Consider the following 21,163-nt stretch of genomic DNA (forward strand, 5'->3'; position numbering starts at 1 on the left):
TACGTACACACACACACCTTTTCTGAACCACTTGTCCCATGCGGGGTTGTGGGGAACTGGAGCCTACCTGGCAACACAGGGCGTAAGGCCAGAGGGGACACACCCAGGACAGGATGCTAGTCTGTCACAAGGCACCCCAAGTGGGACTCAAACCCCAGACCCACTAGAGAGCAGGACCTGGTCCAACCCGGTCTAACCCACTGCGCCCCCCCACCAAAAAAGTAATTCCACCAAAATTCTTAAGGTATGTATATTCTGAAATTAACATTTAGAATTTATATGATTTTTAATGTCTGTGGGAGGTGATAAAGGAATTATATTCAAGATAATTTACACTCACCTACTGTAACTCAGCTGTAAATCATTCACATTACAAATATGGGAATTGGGAATTTTGATAATTCTCTTAAAAGAATATTTTTTTCTAGTGTACATCCTTTATATTTTACTATGCTCTTTTTACCAGACTATATTTTACTTGTCTCCTATGTCCTTTGTGACTTGGTATGTTTGATAATCAACTTTTCAGCGATTCACCCATTTAGACAGCAGATCATTCTTACGGTATCAGTTGGGGGTAAATACTTTGATCAAGGGATCTACAGCAAAGTGGGATTCAAAACCAGCGACCTTCAGTTGTACCCATTACATGATGTGTATTACTGCTGGTTTAGGACCCCCTGAAAAGGAACTTTGTAAAGTACAGTCCTTGGAATTATTCACATACGTGAAAGAAAAACTGAAGAAAAGCTTAAAGTATCCCAACAAACAACGGAGTCTTTTCCAGTGTGGAAAGAACAGTATTCTCTGTTTAGCAAGACTTCCGACTGTAATATGTGTGGTTAAACTTAAATCGGGACTTTGTCACATTTTAATGGATGGCAATTTGATGTGCAATATTTTAATTATCCCCATCAGCAGCTCGTGTCAGGAAAGTATGCGAAGCCCAGTCCTCTGGGAATCCATGTGCTCTGTTCCCCCGGCTCTCCCCTTAGTCCCACCTCGGTTCCTCCCGAGCACCAACACACAGAAAGAGGTGCGCAGACACGAACAGACACCCTCTCCCAAGTGAGGTCTTCCGCAGTTCCTCCCGGCTCCCTCCTTGGTCCCACCTCAATTCCTCCACAACGATCCCTCCCCCGCCTGTGCCACCACACACACACACACACACAGCCCCAGCCCGCATCCCTTCCCCCATCCACCTTTCCGGCAGTGTGACTGAGGTCAGTGTGTGTGTTCATTCGGAGGCTCAGCATACTGAACTCAGAGAAGGAGCTCCGCTGTAGGCGCTGGGCAGTGTGCGCTCCGCTCCGTTCTGCTCCGCTCAGCTCCATGAGCCACGAGGACGGGCTGTTTCACCGACGTTGCTCCTCTTCGCTGCGCGAGAGCCATGGCTACCTTCTCGCTTCTCGGCCTCTTATTTCTCTGTCATCTTTTAACATCGTCCTCAGCGCAGGTACGTGGGGACTTGGACTTATTTCACATCCTTCGGAAGCTGGGGTGGCCGTTGTGAGATGCGTGTCAGGTGTCCTTAGAGCATGAGGAAGACACAGCAGCTGAAGTATGAGCTGTTTTTTTGGTGCCTGGCGGGTGGTACCCACTTGTTGTTGTAGTACATTACATTTACGTTTACTTTTATTCATTCAGCAGACGCTTTGTTTTCTCCAAAGCGACGTACATCTCAGAGAAATACAATTTGTGCATTAGGAAAAAGAGAAACATAGTTGCAGACGTGATTCTTCCCTTGTACCCTTGAGCCAGATAGTTACCCTAACGCTCCTGTAAAATTACCCACCTGTATAAACGGGTAAATCACTGGCTTAACATTGTAAGTCGCTTCGGAGAAGCTTCAGCTAATTAAACAGAGGTAACGCAAGTCTTCAGTATGGGAATGGATTGCTGCTCCAGTTGATAAATCAGAATGTCCTTTGGCTGATTTTTTTTTCAAATTTAATACTTTAAAAGATTGTCGGAACCAGTTGGGCCACAGACATTTCCCACTATTTTTCGTGTTTCAGTTGTTGGAAAAAAAAAAAAATGTATCTATGTGTGATAACATGGCAACATTCTTCGCACGGTTAGAAAGAGCGTCATTTCTTCTCTTGCAGCCCTGCGTACAGGTATCATGGTCAATGGTATATTGTGCGAGGGGCTGCTGGGCTCGAACGCGCCAGTTGGAACGGTGAGGACTGGAGGGTCCTGCGCTGGAATGCACGCTCGGGGTGCAGATGTGGCCCCTGTCGCACAAAGAGCACCTTTGTTCCTGAGCCCCTCTCAGGGAAAAGCCTCGTGCCCCTCACAGCTGCTAGCAAAGCATTAAAATGCAAAAAGGAAGAGAAGAAAGTAGTAACTGATATAAAGCAACTGCGACTGGTTCTGCAAAGACCTCTTTCCATACCACCTATACTCGCACAGTCACTCTTATTATGGTAACTCACATCATTTTATATGATTTATTTAAACAACTATAATGAAAGTCCTCAAACTTTTTCACATATGCTGTATTCTACATTTTCCTAATGGCCTTGTGTTTTCCATTCGAGTTTTAAATATTGCATTTGGTGGTTGTTTCTCAAAGCAACGTGAATGAGAATGAACACTTCCAGGTGTTTAATTTATGCTTGCTGGTGTAAGCATTGATTTCTTCTGCACTGACATCTTCAGAGCAGGGAAAACGTTTTCGTCATAGTTATTATTTTCATATTATTATACTGCTGTACAGACAAAGGGAAATTGACGCTGTGCTCTCCAAGGGTTTTTAACATTTCAGTTATCAAGAATAAAGGTTTAAGATTTACTATGAGAAGCAGTTTGGGAAGTTTTAGGATTAATATTCAGCTTTGATATTGAAGCAGGGAAGTAAATGCTGACCACAGTGAAGTACTTTTACTCTGTTAATATTGGCGATACATTATTGTATTCCAGAGACCAATCCCTAGAGGGCCTCCAGGGCCACCTGGACCACCAGGGACTCCTGGAAAAGACGGCATTGACGTGAGTGAGCAGCCTAAACTTATGAGCTGATTTCGGGGAAAGCGGCAGCAGCAGAACAGGACGACCAAGGATAAAATCTGCTATTAACTTAAATGTTGCACCACAACCCAGAATCCCAAAAACTGTATGTAGAGTATGTATAAGGCATTTTGCAACCTCACACATTACATGGGATGAATTCACATCATGGTAATATCTCTAAAATAAAATATACACACAGAACACACAGAAGGACACATGATATAATTATGCCCTTTAGTGGAATTGTAATTTTTCATGCAGAATATATATTAAAAAGGTCACATTAAGTAATGTAATTTGAAGGAACAGCATGATGTTACTGTCTCGGTTTTCTTGATTTGCTGCTTCTACAAATAAAGTACCTATGTCAGATTACCATGTATTATGTTCTCAACTGTTATTTCCTACAGTGAAGAACACTTCTGTGGTCCACCTTTATATGCTTGAGTCCTCCCCCTAACCTCGATGTTTATGACGTCAAAAAGGCTAAAGTTTTTTGTCATGGAACATGCATTGGACACATCCCATTTAGTATCTTAGCCAATGGTAATCAAAGGCTGAAAAATACAGTCATTTACTGTACCCCTTTTCCGTCGATGCAGACACACAAAAGGTTACACTTGGAGAGCAAATGTAGTCGAACAGAGATACTGCTGTTACAGAAGGCTTACACAGAAAATCTAGAAAAGGGTCCTTTGTTGACTGATGCCCGCTTCACACATGTTGGCTCAGCTTGGAATGTGGCAGAGTTCTGGAACTGTTGATTTTTCACAACCTACAGTGAAATCCAAACAGTGTAATACAGGACTGCCTACTCATCAGTTCAGGTGTGCATAAGCACTGTACAGCTTCTACTCATCTTGATTTCTTCTCCAGTATCATGAAATAAATGTATGACCCATTGTTTCTTCCACTAAAACTTACATTTTTTTTCAGTTAGTTTTATTAATATGAGTTCAACATCATCGGTACCAGTTCTTCATTTATTTTCCTTTTAGATGGAATGGTCTAATGTCCATATTTTAAATGTATGCACACTAAAGTTCATATTGCACAGTGGACGTGATCATTGGGCTGACCACAATGGACTGGTAATTTTTACCAGTTAGCTCTCCAATTACATGGCAATGCATATATATTCCCAGGATATGAGCACATTTTGACATCCTGTTGCTAGTGAAATTCAGTATGTGCACTAACTTAGGAATGCAAATAACCTTGATGAGTTTGTTCTTGGACTTTGTGCTAAAACAGGTAGCTTTAATTATTTAGTACATAACAGTGGATAACAAATGAACTTTATTTATTTTATTTTATTCTTGTACCATTTAACTGCTCCGTCACACGTAAATAAACATTTTCTTCTTGATACATGCAGGGTAAGCCTGGCCCACCTGGATTTCCTGGCAAAATTGTGAGTATTCTAATGCTGTGTTTTCATACATGATTACTTTACACATCCAGAGTGTCTGAGCAGCAGTGATGAGGTTTGGTGGTTGTTTCTAGGGACCCAAAGGGAAAGCAGGAATCCCTGGGGCTGAGGGCAGTAAAGGGCTGCCTGGACTTCCTGGAGTGGATGTGAGCTTTTGTTTTGTTTCACCACTGTGGTATCATACTTCATACTTGTACAAATACAAAGGTTATTATATTGATCACTGGGTTATTTGGCTCCACAGTACACTGTGGGGCAAGTAATCTTACAGACTAACAGACTGTGTCAGTGCTGGTCATGCTGTTAGTGTGGTTCCTTACACCGTTCTGACTTTCCTCACTGAGGAAAAGTAAAAGTGAACTTTACTTTATGCCTTTTTTACTGTTGAAATCAGGGATTTTTTTTTTTTTTTCTGGCTGTGTGTTTGTACTTTCAGGGTTTAACTGGTCCAGATGGCCCTCCGGGGAAAGATGGACCACCAGGAGAAAGAGTAAGTCATGTCAAAGTGTTCTCAGGTGCACTCAGAATGTGCACAGAGTATCACTTTCTTTAGGACTCGCATTGTCGTCACAGCTGTACCTCACTGTGCAAAGACACACACACACACACACACACATCTTTATATTTACTTTTGTCACCCATTACTGGCAGTATAAAACATTGTGGGGTTAAATTAACTATTTTGTGCAGTATCTCCCAGTACAAGTACAAGAAAGCAGTCTGGAATTTTCAAGGTGTAAAGAGTGGAGGTGATTTGAGGACCTTCAACAGAGTACTGGGCTGTTTTTGCTGGGCTGTCAGACTTGATTTGTTGAAAAGCTCTCAGATGATTTTTGGAAATCTTTTAATGAGGAACTGGGTGCCTTTGGATGGATTTGGCTAGGCCAGGGCAATAGTTATCTTAATCTTACGTGGAATGTGCACATGCTCACCATTGACTCCTGGAAGACAAACAAGTTTTTACCAAGCATCAGTGTAAGCTAAAGTGTTCTTGTGGAATTCTGGTGACTTTTATCATATAGTAGGAAACTTGAAATGTGGATAAGGTTGGAAAAGTTAAGATTGCAGTGCCAACCTAATTGCACACACACAGACTGGCTTAAACCACTTGTCCCGAGTGGGGTGGGGTCACGGCAAACCAGAGCCTAGCCTGGTAATGCAGGGTGCAAGGAACACACACCCAGGACGGGATGCTAGTCTGTCACATGGCACCCCAGGTAGGGCTTGAACCCCAGACCTGCCAGAGGGCAGTACCCAGCCAAACCCATTGCACCACCTCACCCCCCTCTAACCTAATTACTTATTTGTAATCACAAGCCTTAGGGAACAAAAGAAAATTAAAATATTTTGAATACTTGCATGTAAAAATAATAGCTACATTTTATTTAATACTAAGGTGCATGGATACATAATCCAAGAGATACATATTATTTGTCATGAACTTCTTACAATGACTACCTCCAAATGTTTTTTTGCACACAACCATAAACTAATGCCATAAAGCAGTAGGGTGACAGATGGGTATTGTTGTCGGTATAATATTTGGAAAGTAACTGCTGTAGATGTGGGGCAACTCAGAATCTGCTTTAGAGGGATTGTGTTGAACCCGTTTTGTATTTGATCATGTGATGGTTTGACACACAAATACTCAGATCTGGAAAAATTATGGTGTTCCTTGTTATAATACCTCTGTTGCTGTACTATACTCAGAGTACAAAAGCCCTCTGTTTTATTGTATGTCACCACATGCCTTTTTGTTCAAATCATTGAAATTCATCTTTTTTGGCAGTATAGCAGTTTGCATATATTTCAGTGTTACTGTGGACTTCTCACAGTTAGGTTTGTAAGTTTGAGCTCACATAGTAAAAGAATTTGCAGATCATTGTTATATAATCTAAGTATTATTATTATGATTTGCATACTGATGTGCTTTAATTTTTGTTTTTTCATGTTACACGATACAGTTCCAGCCTGGTTTAAGTCCAGTAATTATAGTGGATACCATAAAAGAATTTATCAGCTTTTATTGCTATGTCTTCTCCTTTTTTCCAGGGTGATCCTGGACCACCTGGCCCAGGCGGATCTCCTGTAAGTAGTGTTCTAGTGTGTTCTACTGCAGAATATATTTTCATTATTAACATAATTTTTCTATAGGTCAATATTGCAGACAGAATTGAAGTGTGAAGAACATGTTCTATCCAAATAAGTCAGCTCATAAATACACGGTCTAATTAGACACATGGGTAAAGGTAACTCATCTCAAAAATGTTTGTTTAAAAATCCCTCCTTCTGTCTTCCATAGGGCAGAGGGAGACCTGGAGCCCCGGTGAGTACAAGATTTATAAACTGATCATGGTGACAATGGTAATACTTCTGTACTGTTCAGTTTACCTCTTGGGGCCTGACTGACAAAGCCTTTGGTGTATTTCAAAATCTAAACTCTTCTTTTTTTTTTAAAGAACAAAAAAATTCAAGATGAAATTGTCTTCAGTTGTAACATTTCTTTGATTTTTTTTTAATGTAATATTCATTACAGTTTTAAATTATGACAAAACATTATTTCATCCTTAGAAAATCTCTGGAAATTCTTTTGTAATTCTTTGAATACCTCTGCTTGCAAGGATTATTATTTACATCCATGTATATGTGTGTTATTTTTTGTGTTCTTTGCAGGGGCTTCCGGGACCCAATGGCCTGCAAGGTGTAGCAGGACCTCAGGGACCAGTGGTAAGTTCCAAGAACTTGTATATATACCGCTAGTTTATTATATATTGTATATCTATAACAAACTAGGTTTACTTAAGAGTCACATGTCTGCAGCACATGTCTCTTTCTCTTAATGTAATGCACAAATTGTATTTTTGCTGAGATGTACGTCACTTTGGACAAAAGCATCTGCTAAATGAATAAATGTAAATGTAAATATAGAAATAATGCAGCAGTCAAAAGTTTGAGTCCATTTGCTTGGGACCACAGGGTTTTGGTTAACAAATGTGGGCAAGATATGAACTTAACGTTTCTTCATAGCTCTTCTGCAGCAGTTCCTGGAGATGTAGGACACTTGTGGGTTGCTTTGCTTTCACTCTTCTGTCCACTTCATCCTATACAAATACTAGCTGGGTTGCCCAGGAGTGCTCATATTTTTCATTGGTGCTGTGTTAAAAAAGCTATTATATTCATTAAGAGAGTCTTTTGGAGAAATTCGCTTGAGGTTAACTGACAAACAGCCTTCACGTGTAATGTGTGAATTTCTTGTCTCCCACTTGCCTTTGACATGCAACACTCAAATATAATAGATGCTTTTCTGATATTCCCATATGTTCAGGAGGGCAGTCACTAACTGATTCTGATTCTGTACACCCAATAGATCAAATCCCATCCTTATATCTATACATTAAAAGCATACAAGTGCAAGACTTTCATCGGGAAAAGACTAATAATTTTGTCATTTAAAGTTCTGACCGGATCATATAACACGCTAGTTACCATAAATTAGTAGGCATCTGAGATAAAGAATAAAGATAAACTACCTCCATGTAATTAGCATGTGGACCTGACTGTGAGAACTTCACATAGATTCCTTTGGATGGTCTCAGTGAATAGATGCAAATGAGGTGATCAGCTGTCTGTGATTTCATACAAACCTCTAATCAAATGCACAATGAGGGGTGTAATGAAGCGAGGTGAGCTATGAGGTTTGACGTGGATGGAGGGGTGCGTTATTTCAATAACACTGATTGTTCGTTTTTTAAATTGAATTCTAGGTATTCAAACACAGTGTGACCCAGGGACACACTCTGGGGTCAGTTTCTGCTGAGGCAAGCAGCTGGATGTAGACATTCAGGGCCCCCCATGGATTCAGCATGCTGCTGAAACGCTTCTTTCACGGCAATGAAAGATAACAATAAGTGTTACTACTTAGTGCAGCAAAATATTCTTCTTTGTTTTTTTGTCTCGATGCTTCTTCCAGGGCCCCGAAGGTCCTCAAGGACTTGCTGGACCACCTGGCCCTGATGGACCCCCAGTAAGTATTTAGCTGGTTACCAAAAGTTATAGCTATACTTTCGGGCAGTGGGAACTTTAAAGCAGATAGCTGTAAGAATAGTGGGCCACAAGCTGATTCTCACACCACTAGGAGCCCTATTAATCTTTTCCTTGTGACCCTTAATAATGACAAAATTCCTTAGGATAATAACATACGGCTGCTCTCTGAGGCTGCCATCTTTTGGACTCGGAGTGAATCAGCAGCATAAATCCATCAGCAGAGGCAACAACAGGCGCAGATCAGGTGTACGACATGGAAAGTGGTAAATGCTGTTCACTATGAGGCATTACTTTCAGCATTATTTTTCTTTATATTCAGTAGCAAGCAAGTGAAGGTTCCAGGTTGCTTTATCAGCTTTTGGTGTATAAGCAATGAACAGTATGAACCCACATTCTTCATCCCTGATCTCTTTTTTAAGGGTCTTTCAGGGGCTTTTCCTGACGGCACCGGCGAGGTTCTGGTACGTTCCCCAGGTTCAACTGTTTCTTCACTGTCAGTAAAAAGAATACTTGTGTAACGTTCGAGTATTTTCAGAATGTTGCTTCTCTGGAGAGACAATGACTCACGGTTGAAAAAATATGTGTTTTTTCTTTAGTGGCTAAATTATGCAACATGACTTAATGGAAATTTTCACATTATTTCACAAGCAGAAGTTCAGTAAGAGGTGAAAATATCCAACAAACAACTTTGTTTTCACGCTTGCACATCCTGACAGCACCTTTTAAAGGAAATGATTGCTTTTAATATTCACACACCGCTTATGTTCACGATCTGGTTGTACATTCTCACTGGCCATTGTTTGCCCTGAATGTTTAATGTTTACTGGCCTCTCTGGTGTATTCCTGCCCCGCAGTGCCCAGCAATTTGCCCCCCAGGTCCAGCTGGTGTTCTTGGGATGCCAGGATTTAAGGTGCCTCGCTACCACTGCCGAGTCAAGATTAGTTTCCAGTTTATACCCGTGTTACGCTACTTCATTTTTATTTAGCTAAGCTCACTTATAATAGAGGGGTTGCCTGACTGTTTGTGTCTCTGCTCTTCAGGGTCACACAGGTCATAAGGGGGAAAAGGGTGAAACTGGAAAAGATGGAGAGAAGGTGAGAATAGGCAAACACTTTTTTTTCCACAATGGACTCTCTCATTTCACAGTGAACTTCCAGAAGAGGTCACTGTGGTTTTACTGAGGTCAGATTTAAAACAATGGAGTATATGGTTCTTTCTGATGAAAAATACCTAAATATTGGTTGTGGCTCATAGAATAAAAATTTCTCGTTGATTCTACTTCTGATCTAGATACAGATCAGGAATTGTCCGCTGTGTATTTAGATTTGCTTCTTAAATCTGTTTACTTGCAGGGAACCCCTGGGCCACCAGGCCCTCCTGGTTTGCCAGGCACTGTCGGCCTCCAGGTGGGTATTTCAATCCTTTTCACCCACGGAGGAGAAGTCATCACGCACAGAACATCTATCCAGTCTCACTGTAATTTCAGGTTTCTTTTGTGTCTCAGCCTTGACATACAGTACATACATACTGACTCTTCGGACTCTGTTGCTCTTATTTTTCAGGGTCCTCGTGGTTTGAGAGGGCTTTCAGGTCCAATGGGACCTGTGGGAGACAGAGTGAGTATGACACTTGAAAGGTCAGAGGATTCTGGGAGCAAAGTGTTTTTGCTACCTGTTGTAGCATAATGCCAGTCCAAAAACTGCCTTAATGGCAGCAAAATCAAATTAATTAATGAAATATATATATATCTACACATATATATACACATACACATATATATATATATATATATATATATGTATATATATACATATAATATATCTCGTGAAATAATCATGGTCAGAAATGACCAAGCACTTCTGTCACTACTGGAGTAGTGTTTATAGACAATGTGCTATGTGCTTGTAACCTCAAAGTTAAGTCTCAGAAAATGGAGTCTTAGAAGAGAGCTTACTGTAACTAAGTGCCTTTGGTACTGTAGTAACAAAAAATCTGCATAAATGGGTACAAATTGAAAGCTGTTTTGGAATAAAGCTTTGGATGAGTGGTGAAATCACAGTAACAAGGTAAAGAATGTTTGTACCTGGTTGACCATGATGCAATCTCTATGCAGGGTTTACCTGGTTTCCGTGGAAAGCCTGGTATTCCTGGTATCATTGGAAAAACAGTAAGTGTTTCTTCATCTATATTAATTTTAGTGTTATATGAGCTGTGGATATTGATAAAAAAACTGAAACTTCCAATTATTATAACACTGGGGCAGCAGGCAATGTGGCAATTAAGGACATGAACCTGAAAGTTGCTGAGTCACACCCCACTCTTTCCTCCTGCTGTAATAACCTCCAGTTAATCTATTTACCCTGGATTGCTATGGTGAAATAATCATCTTTATACATGGGTAAAATATTGTAAGTCCCTTTACATAAAAGCCATGGCTATGCAACAGACAAATGAATTGTTGACTTACATAATCAATAATTCATCTTTTTTCATATTCTCATTTATTATTCCAATTCTAAAAAAAAGTAATTTAGTTATCACAAATATTATTTGACATCTTGGTGCAGTTAGCAAGTTGCAGTGGGCAATAATGCTTGCACAGAAAAATATTTGAGATAAAAAGAGATTAATCAGTTTTTAAATGATATTTATAATTACCTTTTTCAGTCAACATCATATGTATATAAAGAAATACTGTATGTAAAAACAAAGTGTACAAGCATAACTAGCGAGTTGACCATTGTAGCTCTAACTAGTAAGCAAAAGAGCAAAGGAAAAAGGTATGTCTGGAGAAAAGAAACATCATTTAGGCTTTTGGTTTCACAGACTGATTGAAAGGCTAACAGAAAATAAGGCTTTACCTTTTCACAAAGCTCTCATGCAAACTACAGCCTACAAACTATTTCTTTCTTCCCGGCCTTCACAATTAGCAGGCTGATCTTCACTGTTTTGGGAGATACTTAGCCTTCATAAGCGTTCTTAGCTTTCCTGCTGTTATTGAATTGTGATTAAAATTGAATTGCACCTACTATTTTTATACTTAAGAAATTGGCCCTTGAAGGATCAACTAGATAAGCATATCAGTTTAACACTACAATGAATAATTGTTTCTGCCCTGTAGTGGCCTTGGGATTTCTGCTTGTAGGAGTGACTTGTTTTGGTTTGATATTTGAAGAAAGTAAATATATATCCGTTGTTCGATAATTCCAGGGTGACATTGGAGAGAAAGGCCCAGTGGGCTTTAAAGGACCAAAAGGAGACATTGTGAGTAAGCTGGTCCTTCCTGCCACATCTGTAACACTTTGAAACCAGCTCTCTGTTGTGTTCATCTCAGCTGATGGGTGCATTGCTGCTTATGTGGTTCTTTGTAGACTTTAGTAGTCTTTTTCAGGTCGCTGTGCAGTTGGGGTCAGTCTGCTGTACTGGAGCAAAAAGACTTAGTACACTTGTGTGTTATACTGTACACAAATAATTCAATTTTGTTGTAATAAGTAATAACAGCATTGAGCATAGTAATCACTCATTAATCCATGTTTATCTTCCAAAGGGCAAAATCGGTCCAAAAGGATTTCTCGGTGGTATAGGACCTAAAGGGGAGCCAGTAAGTGCTTGTGGGGAAAGCAGATTGTTTCTGATTTTGAGCATGCAAATGAAGAAACACAATGAAATACAATGTTTGTCCTTCAGGGGATCCCTGGCAGGGATGGGAAAGACGGCATATCGGGCTTAGATGGAGAAAAGGTAAGCGTTCTTCCACCAGTGTCTCTGAAGGAAGTGCACATTTGTCCACAACCAGTACTGCCCCTGTAACACTGGCATTGCTGATTTCTCTTTGCAGGGTGATGCTGGCCGACCTGGTGTTCCAGGAGAGAAAGGGCCTAATGGCCTGCCTGTAAGTCCATTACTGAATCCACATGCATGGGCTGTTGCTTGTCTAGAATCTTACTAGTCATACAACCACATTGATTATCCTGGAGTTGCAGGCCTGGATCTCTTCACATTGCTGGTCAACATCCTACCAGTAGAACAGGTGTGATGTGTGATGCAGAAGGTTTTCAGTGTGTCCATGTTAGGGTCCTGCTCTTCATACTATTCCTTGCCCTTTCAAAGGGACCTCTGCCACATATGCAATACAACTGTACCAAGCGATTCACACTTAAGTGCACAAGCTCAGGCTTTTTCTTAAAACATATATAAACACAGCGTGTCACCTCTGTTACTCCCTCTGCAGTGCTAAAAACATTTTGCTTCACGTTTTGAATCACTATTTTATGAATTCAGGCAAACCACTGAAGTCTCCTGTTGTTTGCTTTATTTTAGGGCTTGCAAGGAAAGGCTGGTTCCAAAGGCTCTAAAGGCGCAGTTGTGAGTAATAGTTGGGAAATTCTTTATAGTGGTGTTTCATTTTAATTGTTAAATTATGCAAAATACTATTGCCAGCTCAAAAACATACTGCCACAGTGTGTCTGTTGTCACATGCTGCAGATGCTTATTCAGGTGTAACGATAGCCTTTGGGCAAACCATGACGCGTGCTGGCCGGTTCCTCTAGATGTCACGTCCACGCCTGCACCTGACACCAATCAAGCACCTGACACCAGTCTGGCACCTGACTGACAACTCTCCTTTAAAAGACCCTCTTCAGCTCCCGTACACTCGCGGAATCTCTTTTGAGACAAACGCCTTCCTGCGCTATGTCCTGCTCTCCCACAACCCTTGTTTCCTGTCTCCGTTCTCCGGTTATCTACCCTTCGCTTCATCCCCTGACCATGTCCATGGATCCTCGTTCTAACTCTGACCGCCGATCGACCGACCCTTCGCCTGTCCCCGACAACGAGAACTCGACTTGATCCCTTGAGTCCAGACGAACAATCCTGCACTTGGGTCCAGCCATCCCGGCTTCCTCGGTTCCGCGTGACACTAGATGCTGTAATGTTGTGCTGGTGTATCGGAATATTTTAGATGTATGTGTCTCTTTTTAAGGGTGATCAAGGAGAGATGGGAGAGGCCGGACCCTCTGGAGAGCCAGGTATTCCTGTATGTATCTGATGCGTTTTTGTGGACCAGGCCTTCGCTGGCTTGGCTGCACTGTGTACATACTAGGGGCTTTGTGTGCTGCGCTGAGAAACAGCTCTTTAAGAGAACTTTTTTCTAGTATGAAACACGCTGCTGAGACACATTTAGAACCACCACTTTGTTGCTGATATATGAGGTATAACCAATGCAGTACAACAACCGTAAAGTGCAGTTAATGGTTGTGTCAATAGAATGACTGCTGTGAAAATGAGTAAATTAGTCGTACTGTATTACTCAAATATATCAATGTCAGTTTAAACTTTATTTAATAAACAGCCTTTTGTAAAAAGTGCACATTGTTGTTACTTTACTGGGAGAGACACTCAGTTGTTTAGACTGTTTTAAAAATGGGCTTGCTGCTCCTACAGGGTGATATTGGCATTCCAGGGGAGAGGGGAGAAGCCGGACCTAGAGGAGTGACAGTAAGTACAATGGTCCAACAGTGACCCAGTGTCCAAATGCAGTTGAATTCCAAATTCGAATGCAATGCAAATGTTCAAATCAAGTGTCTAAATTCAGTACAATTTCTGCTGACTTGTGCCATGAGAACAATAATGTAATAATGTAGAGGACTAGTGTGGTTATGGACCAATTGGTGAAAATTCATAGGCACGTGGATGAAATAAAGGTTTACAAGTTAAACATTTCTATGTTAAATGTTAAGGAGAGAGGCAAAGTTAAGAAGTTGGGGAAACTGCATCTTGTTTTGCACTGGAAACACGGAGGACAGTTATGGTGTTTGTGTTATATCAACACCTATTTCATGTTTGGCTGTCAAAATTGTCCACACTTTTGCAGGCTGTAGATATCTTTCAGCTGAATCATACAGAAAATTTATCTAGTACTTTTGGATTTGAATCCAATTCAGTCTGTGTGTGGTTTCCTCCCGGTGCTCTGATTTCTCCTGCAGTATAAAGACATGTCTCAGGTGGGCTGTTGACTCTAATTTTCTCTAGTGTGTGTATGTAATTGTGCTGTGATGGAGTATACCCTAGAGTATACCCTATCCTCTGGGTTAGGCTCTGGCCCACTGTGACCTTGCACCAGACAAGCAGTTACTGCCAGTGAATAAAATATATTTTTATTGCCACAGAATGAGAAGGCACAAGACAATGTTATGCTATTGAGTGAATTTTTTCAGCTAGGACAAATTTAGAATGCTTAAAATTTAGAAATTTAGAACATGAGGAACTCATGTTTTTCAAAATGGTCCCAAAGGAATACAAAATACCTCAGAAATTCTTAATATCACCCTCTATGACCCTTTAAAGATCCCACTTTAAGAGCTTTGCTTTACAGTTTCCCACATTACTGCAGGTCACCCTGTACAAATAATAATCAATGTTTATGACTTTGATAAATGAATGATGACACATAGATTGAAAAATAAGGTTATTCTGTCTCCACAAATTACATAATATATTTAGTGATATCCATTGTTTTATGTATCCATATAATACAAGATGAATTTGTTCTGATCTGATGTTGTCTTCAGGCAGTTACACAATTCAAAATTGTAAACAGACATACACTTGGGTCAGGAGTCAGAGGACACAATGAAATTTCTTTGTGTAGTATTGAAGTCCTGCGGTGTTTTTCACAGGGTGGCATTGGACCCCAAGGAGAAATTGGTCCTCAAGGTGTCAAAGGCTTCCAGGTCAGTGTGTCGAACGGAATCTGAACTCCGCTCATCTGGACTATAACAAATTTCTAATGAAACTGCCAGTCGGTACTCCACTGTTTATTGTGTGCTTCAAATAAAAAATAATCATATATTTAAGAGTTTGTGATGCATATAATGTACAATTTAACCAAATTTGTGTACATTTTCTAACATTAAATTCCAATGGTACTTTATTTTCTAATCCCTCTGAAAAATTCAATGCTGGAATTGCATAGAAAGATGTTGCACAAATGCTATGTCGGTGTAATGAGGTTCTTCAAGGAGATTCAGTTCTAATTTAATTGTACTGTCAAGCAGCAGTCTGTAATTATATTAATCAGGAGGGCTGATGAAGAGGCAAATCTGTCAATGAACACTTTAGTGTCTGCAAATGTACCACTGTTTGAAATATAATGCCCAAGAGTTCTTGGATCCATCCCAAGTTTTTGGGTACATTCGATGGATGCATGTGATGGCATGACCCTTTTAAGTGGGGTCCACTCCCTGCTAAAAGAAAAGGAAGCAATCAGCATATGCTGTGGTTTACAGGGACCAAAAGGGGCAATTGGGGAACCTGGCCTTCCTGGTCCGACTGGAATCCGTGGAGGGTTTGGTGAAAGGGTGAGTGCGCTACACACATGTGCATGTTTGCCATATTCAGATGTTGGCACTAAAGTTAACCAAAATAACACAGAAAACACAGACCCTGTGGTCAAACTGTGATGCAGCAAGAAGCACAGTGGCTTTGGTGACCCCTGCTTTGTATGATTTTATACAGAGGCAACCAACAAATTTTGAAAATAAATCTATACCACATTCCTGAACTACTCAGACAGTAAAAAAGAAATAAACTCCTAAGTTAGATGTCAATGATTGGATATTCAGAGCTGAGATAGTCTAGTAAAACTTACTAGAAACTTCTGTAAATCAATCATTATGAATAATAATGTCTTAAAATGTGGTTGTCATACCAGATAGAAGTCCACTATTGAGTAGATGTTCTCCCATTTCAGTATGGAAAGGTTAATCTTTTTGACTGACATCGTTCTCTTCTTCTGAAGGCACTTTATATCAATAAGTATGACTGATATCTATTCTGCACACACTGAATATATACTGAGCAATATTTTTCAAAAACAATGTGGACTGAAAATGTTTTATTATATAACATGGAAAACAATGTTGCCTGTCTTGATTAGCTGTGAGAAGATGTGTTGAGATTGGCGCACGGCCTGAGTCACGACAAGAGATTTACAGACATGGGAGGATGCACTTTCTTTGAATATTGCATTTGAAAGTAGCCTGTCTGTGTCAGTGTGTTTTGGTCAGTGAAGCCTCTCAGAGACATGTCAGTGTGCCAACACTGTTACTTCATATCAACTGACCAGTGTTCCCCTGGGTGAATCGGATTGTTCTAAATGAGTTAATATAATTTTCAGAGATCCATAAAAAAATTTAAATTTGTGTTGAACTAGAGTTTGATTAAGACAGAATACTGAGACCTTCATCCATGTTCTGCTCTCAACAGCCTATATGTACACAGAAGGATGTGTGCTTAAGTTAGTCCAACAGTGAGCAACTGGAACATGCTGTACATAGTGTATTTTAGCAAAAAAAAAAAAAAACACAGGACAACAGCCTGAAGCCTAAATGATGCCTGATGACTGTGAGCAAAGGGCTTTGTCGTTTCACAAAGCTGTAACGCAGCATGTGGCTCAGTATTAACCAGTATTAATTAAAAGGTAGAAATATGGATGAGAGAAATATGTGTTTCACTCCCAGCACAATATGAGTGTCGGGAAAACAATGCTGTACACGACAATGACGATGAAAAGACAGAGTGAAGCAGAACCTGGGATGGGTGCTGGAGACAGGCTACAGCACGCTCCTGGAGCAAGGCTCAGTAAGAAGGTGTGGAAATGAAAGTACCATGTTCGCAGCATACCCCCGTGACTCGCTAGAGGCTGGAGGTGTGTTCTCAGCTCATGGGAAAGGGTGGAAGACACATCGGCTTTGTTTTCCTTCGCCACTCCGGGCAGAGTAGCGGCACAGCAGCCCCCTGTTCAGCGGGCGGTGGCGGAACAAGGACTGTCTTTATGCCGGCCGTTCCAGTTCTCCCCCACTCCCCACTCCCCCATCTCTCCAAGCCTGGGATGGCTAAGACGCTAGCCGCCTGCTCCTCGCTGACTGCTTCCTTTCCCTTTTTCGTTACTCCCAGGGTCCAACTGGAGCGTCAGGTCCCAAAGGAGATATGGTGAGAGTGTTACATACGTACACATTCAAAGACTCACAGTTTGCCGTCAAAGGTTAAACTCAGCCAAGGACACTGTAAAGGCACAACTGCACCGAGTTCATATTTTTATATTTGTCCATTGGGGAAGAACAGAAATACTTATGGGATCACAAATTTGTACTCTTCTTGGGGAATGTGGGTGCAACGAAATAAGTGTAAGGCACTCAGTAAATGAAAGGCTAATAAGAATGCATAAACATGGGTTGTATATTGCACTCACATGAGTTTTTTGTATTGTGTTATTTGAAGCTTATCCATAAGTTCGCACTCATATAACGCTGCCATATAATTTTCCACATCTTTCCACATAGGGTGTCGCAGGAAGTGATGGACTGCCAGGAGAGAATGGAGATCCAGTATGTCCTTCCCGCTTCTCTGTCCTCCACATTCAGTGTTTTTCAGTATTTTATACTGTATTGTTTAGCATTTTAAGATCAGTCAGATATTGCTCATAATTTCTTTGACAGGTAGTGTCAACGTAAACTAAAATTAAGTTTTGTCGGTTGCTTGCTTACTTTTTTCTGAGTGGTAACCAAAAAAAGTTGCGACGATTTCTGTTTCCCGTTGCCAACCATTTAGGGCCCATTCGGTCCAGTTGGAAAAAAAGGCGAGGTGAGTCGCTTCTGATCATTTGTTTGCATTCGTGTTTCTTTTCACCAAGAAGAAGCTTGTTTCTGCATGTGTCATATGTAAATTAGCAAACGCTGTGTACGTTACGCATATGTATTAATGCATGCCACACTTAACTGATGCAAGTGGCCAGTTGAGTGCTTCGCAAATAATAATGGGTAAGAGAACATGTCTCCATGTGTGTTGCAAGGGCAATTTCCTTTAGAAGAGAGCTGTCCACTTGTGAAATGTGCCCACGTTCAACACAGCTGTGAATATGGTGTGATATATGACTGACGTACGAATTCAGTGCAGATTACACAGTACGCCGTTGTTTCGTCACACAAAACCTTCGTGGTTGATTTCAGTTACATTTCCTGCAATGTGTTGAAGTGCTTTTGAGACCAAACATAGCTCCTGAACTAATTATGTGCGATTCCAGGACAGATTCCAGGTTTAACTGGATTAATTACTAAAAGCACATTCCTGTTTGGGCTTTAAGAACCTGTTTTCTGTGCCCCACAGGAGATGAGATAAGTAAGACTGTGCTTTTGCAAACCTCACTGACCAATTAATGTAATTACTGCAAGTGCCCTGATATGTCTTGCTCCTGTCCTTCACCCGTTATGTTACCTTTTTGGTCACATAGTAACTGTCCAACAATTATGTGACTGCACATACTGTAGATGTCTGTCTGAAGCTTAGTTATATTTTTCAGAACAAATTTCATATGCTGGACCCAAAGACTTGTCTTCACAGCTACTTATGATTGTTTCCGCATCACTAATTGTTAGAGGTGCACATTCCTTGTTCAATAACTTTTCAATATTAGCATAGTGATACATATGGCCTCTTAGAGGTTTATGGGTGCATGTTAAAAACTTCTGTCTATGTTCCTCTCCAGTCTGGGAAGAGGGGTGAGCTGGGGCCAAAGGGAGTTCTAGGACCCCAGGGAGAGATGGGGCCCAGAGGGCTGCCAGGAAAGCCGGGACCCATGGGCTTCCAGGGCGAACAAGGCCTGCCTGGCATTGCAGGCAAGACTGGTGTTCCTGTGAGTCCCTCCAGCTCTACCTCTTGATCTCTCTAATGGATCCCTTCTTAGGGACCCATTTCTGTTAAAGGAAACTTTCTGAGATCCAAAACACTTTTGCTGAATGCAATTCTAATGTCCAACATGCTTTCTGTTCCTGTAAAGGGAAAGCTGGCAAGTGAACAGCATATCCGAGAGCTATGTGGAGGAATGATTGATGGTAAGCATTTTATAGATGAAAATTGAGACACTAACCAGATATTTGACATTATAACGAAGGACCAGTTCACACACACACACACACACACATTTGCAGAACCGCTCGTCCCATACGGGGTCGCGGGGAACCGGAGCCTAACCCGGCAACACAGGGCGTAAGGCCGGAGGGGGAGGGGACACACCCAGGACGGGACGCCAGTCCGTCACAAGGCACCCCAAGCGGGACCCGAACCCCAGACCCTCCGGAGAGCAGGACTGTGGTCCAACCCACTGCACCACCGCACCCCCTAGGACCAGTTCATATGAAAGGGATATTGATACACTTTATTTTTTTGTTTAGAAATTTTACGAAACTGTAGATATAACAGTGTTGGTACAAACAGTAGAGACAATGTTGGCATTCCTTTCTCAGACCAGATTGCACAGCTGGCCGCCAACTTGAGGAGACCCCTGGCTCCAGGGCTGGTGGGTCGACCAGGGCCCTCCGGTCCCCCGGGGCCATCTGGGGCACCCGGTGTAATGGGACACCCAGGAAGCCGTGGGCCTCCAGGGTACAGAGGACTACCAGGAGACCTTGGTGACCCTGGTCCCAGAGGTAAGAGAGCAAGCTCTACGGCTACTTGGTACAATCTCAGTACAAAATATGTTTATGTGTAGATAAAGCACATTTGCCCGTACTTATACTGCTTATGACAGAGTGCAGAAGGAAAGGTCCTGCTCCTTGTCACATTCCCAGCATTTTGCTCCATGTTTAAATGGATGTAATCATCTGCAGGTGATGTTGGTGAAAAAGGAGACAAAGGACCGGTTGGCAAGGCTATTGATGGACCCCCAGGAGACCAAGGACACCAGGGTATGTCAGTCCCATGACCTAATCTCACTTCATCTTTTAGGTTTCATCTAGGAATATTTCCCCATTGCCTCATAATTTGTGCTGTGCGTTTGCTTTGGCTGCAGGTCTTCCTGGTGTTCATGGGATTGTCAAAGATGGTCGAGACGGAGCTCCTGGAGACCCGGGCGAGCCGGGTGAACAGGGCCGAATGGGCAGGACCGGACACCAAGGTTCTCCTGGAATCTGTGACACATCAGCCTGCCAGGGAGCAGTGGCTGCTGGGAAATCTCCCAGTCCAAAGAACAGTTAAATGCCTTAGAAAGAGACCAGCCGTTTTTTTTGAAAATATCTGAAAATCACACAGGAACAATGATAATGGAGAAGCAAGAAAGAGACAGAAGAGAAAAACAGCAGCTGAGAAGGGAGAAAATGAAGAAGAATCAAAATCTATCACGAGAACAGGAAGCGCAGGAAGTGAAAAGTTTGTCATTAATGAACCCCAATGAGAAAATTCCACCTAGGTTCCACATACCATCTCAAAAAAGAAAGACAAAATAAGAAAACCCATGAGTGACTTTAACGAGAGATGCTTAAGAAAATTCATTTGAAATTAAATGTTTTTAAGTATGTCCTTTTTATTCCCAAACTTCCAGTGCCTTCTGCAGAAGCTCTTAAATCTACAACTATGATTGTTCTTGCATTGTCTGTGGCTGCACTGTCAAGCTGCATGTGCAAAGGTCCGTGTGTTTGGCCTGAAGAATTTTACCTCACAAGGAAATCTTGCAAAATAAAAACTTTCAGATCAAGAACTTATCCTCTGCGAAGGAGATGTGTGTGTAACAAGAAATCACAAGTCATTCACATATTTTATATTGTTCTGAAGTAGAATGTAACATAAATATCTTTTTTCCAACCTAAGGTGTTATAAGCAACTTTTACATCCACCTTCGT

General features: G+C 41.3%; 1 protein-coding gene across 1 annotated transcript; it reads left to right on the top strand.

The window, feature by feature from the left end:
* The first annotated feature begins 1,332 nt into the window (after positions 1 to 1,332).
* col9a3 (collagen, type IX, alpha 3) lies at positions 1,333 to 20,770 on the top strand. The gene is made up of 32 exons (XM_018756574.1): positions 1,333 to 1,456; positions 2,109 to 2,182; positions 2,926 to 2,994; positions 4,522 to 4,593; positions 4,884 to 4,937; positions 6,500 to 6,535; positions 6,750 to 6,773; positions 7,121 to 7,174; positions 8,418 to 8,471; positions 8,911 to 8,952; positions 9,346 to 9,402; positions 9,533 to 9,586; positions 9,845 to 9,898; positions 10,055 to 10,108; positions 10,606 to 10,659; positions 11,703 to 11,756; positions 12,040 to 12,093; positions 12,180 to 12,233; positions 12,331 to 12,384; positions 12,813 to 12,857; positions 13,474 to 13,527; positions 13,935 to 13,988; positions 15,170 to 15,223; positions 15,779 to 15,850; positions 17,448 to 17,483; positions 17,834 to 17,878; positions 18,102 to 18,134; positions 19,036 to 19,182; positions 19,327 to 19,381; positions 19,793 to 19,975; positions 20,156 to 20,233; positions 20,338 to 20,770. Exons 1-32 carry the CDS (start codon positions 1,333 to 1,335, stop codon positions 20,520 to 20,522), a joined length of 2,133 nt encoding a protein of 710 aa, XP_018612090.1. The 3' UTR covers positions 20,523 to 20,770.
* The last annotated feature ends 393 nt before the right edge of the window (positions 20,771 to 21,163 follow it).

The sequence above is a fragment of the Scleropages formosus genome, chromosome 2 (assembly GCF_900964775.1).
Source record: "Scleropages formosus chromosome 2, fSclFor1.1, whole genome shotgun sequence".
NCBI lineage: Eukaryota > Metazoa > Chordata > Actinopteri > Osteoglossiformes > Osteoglossidae > Scleropages > Scleropages formosus.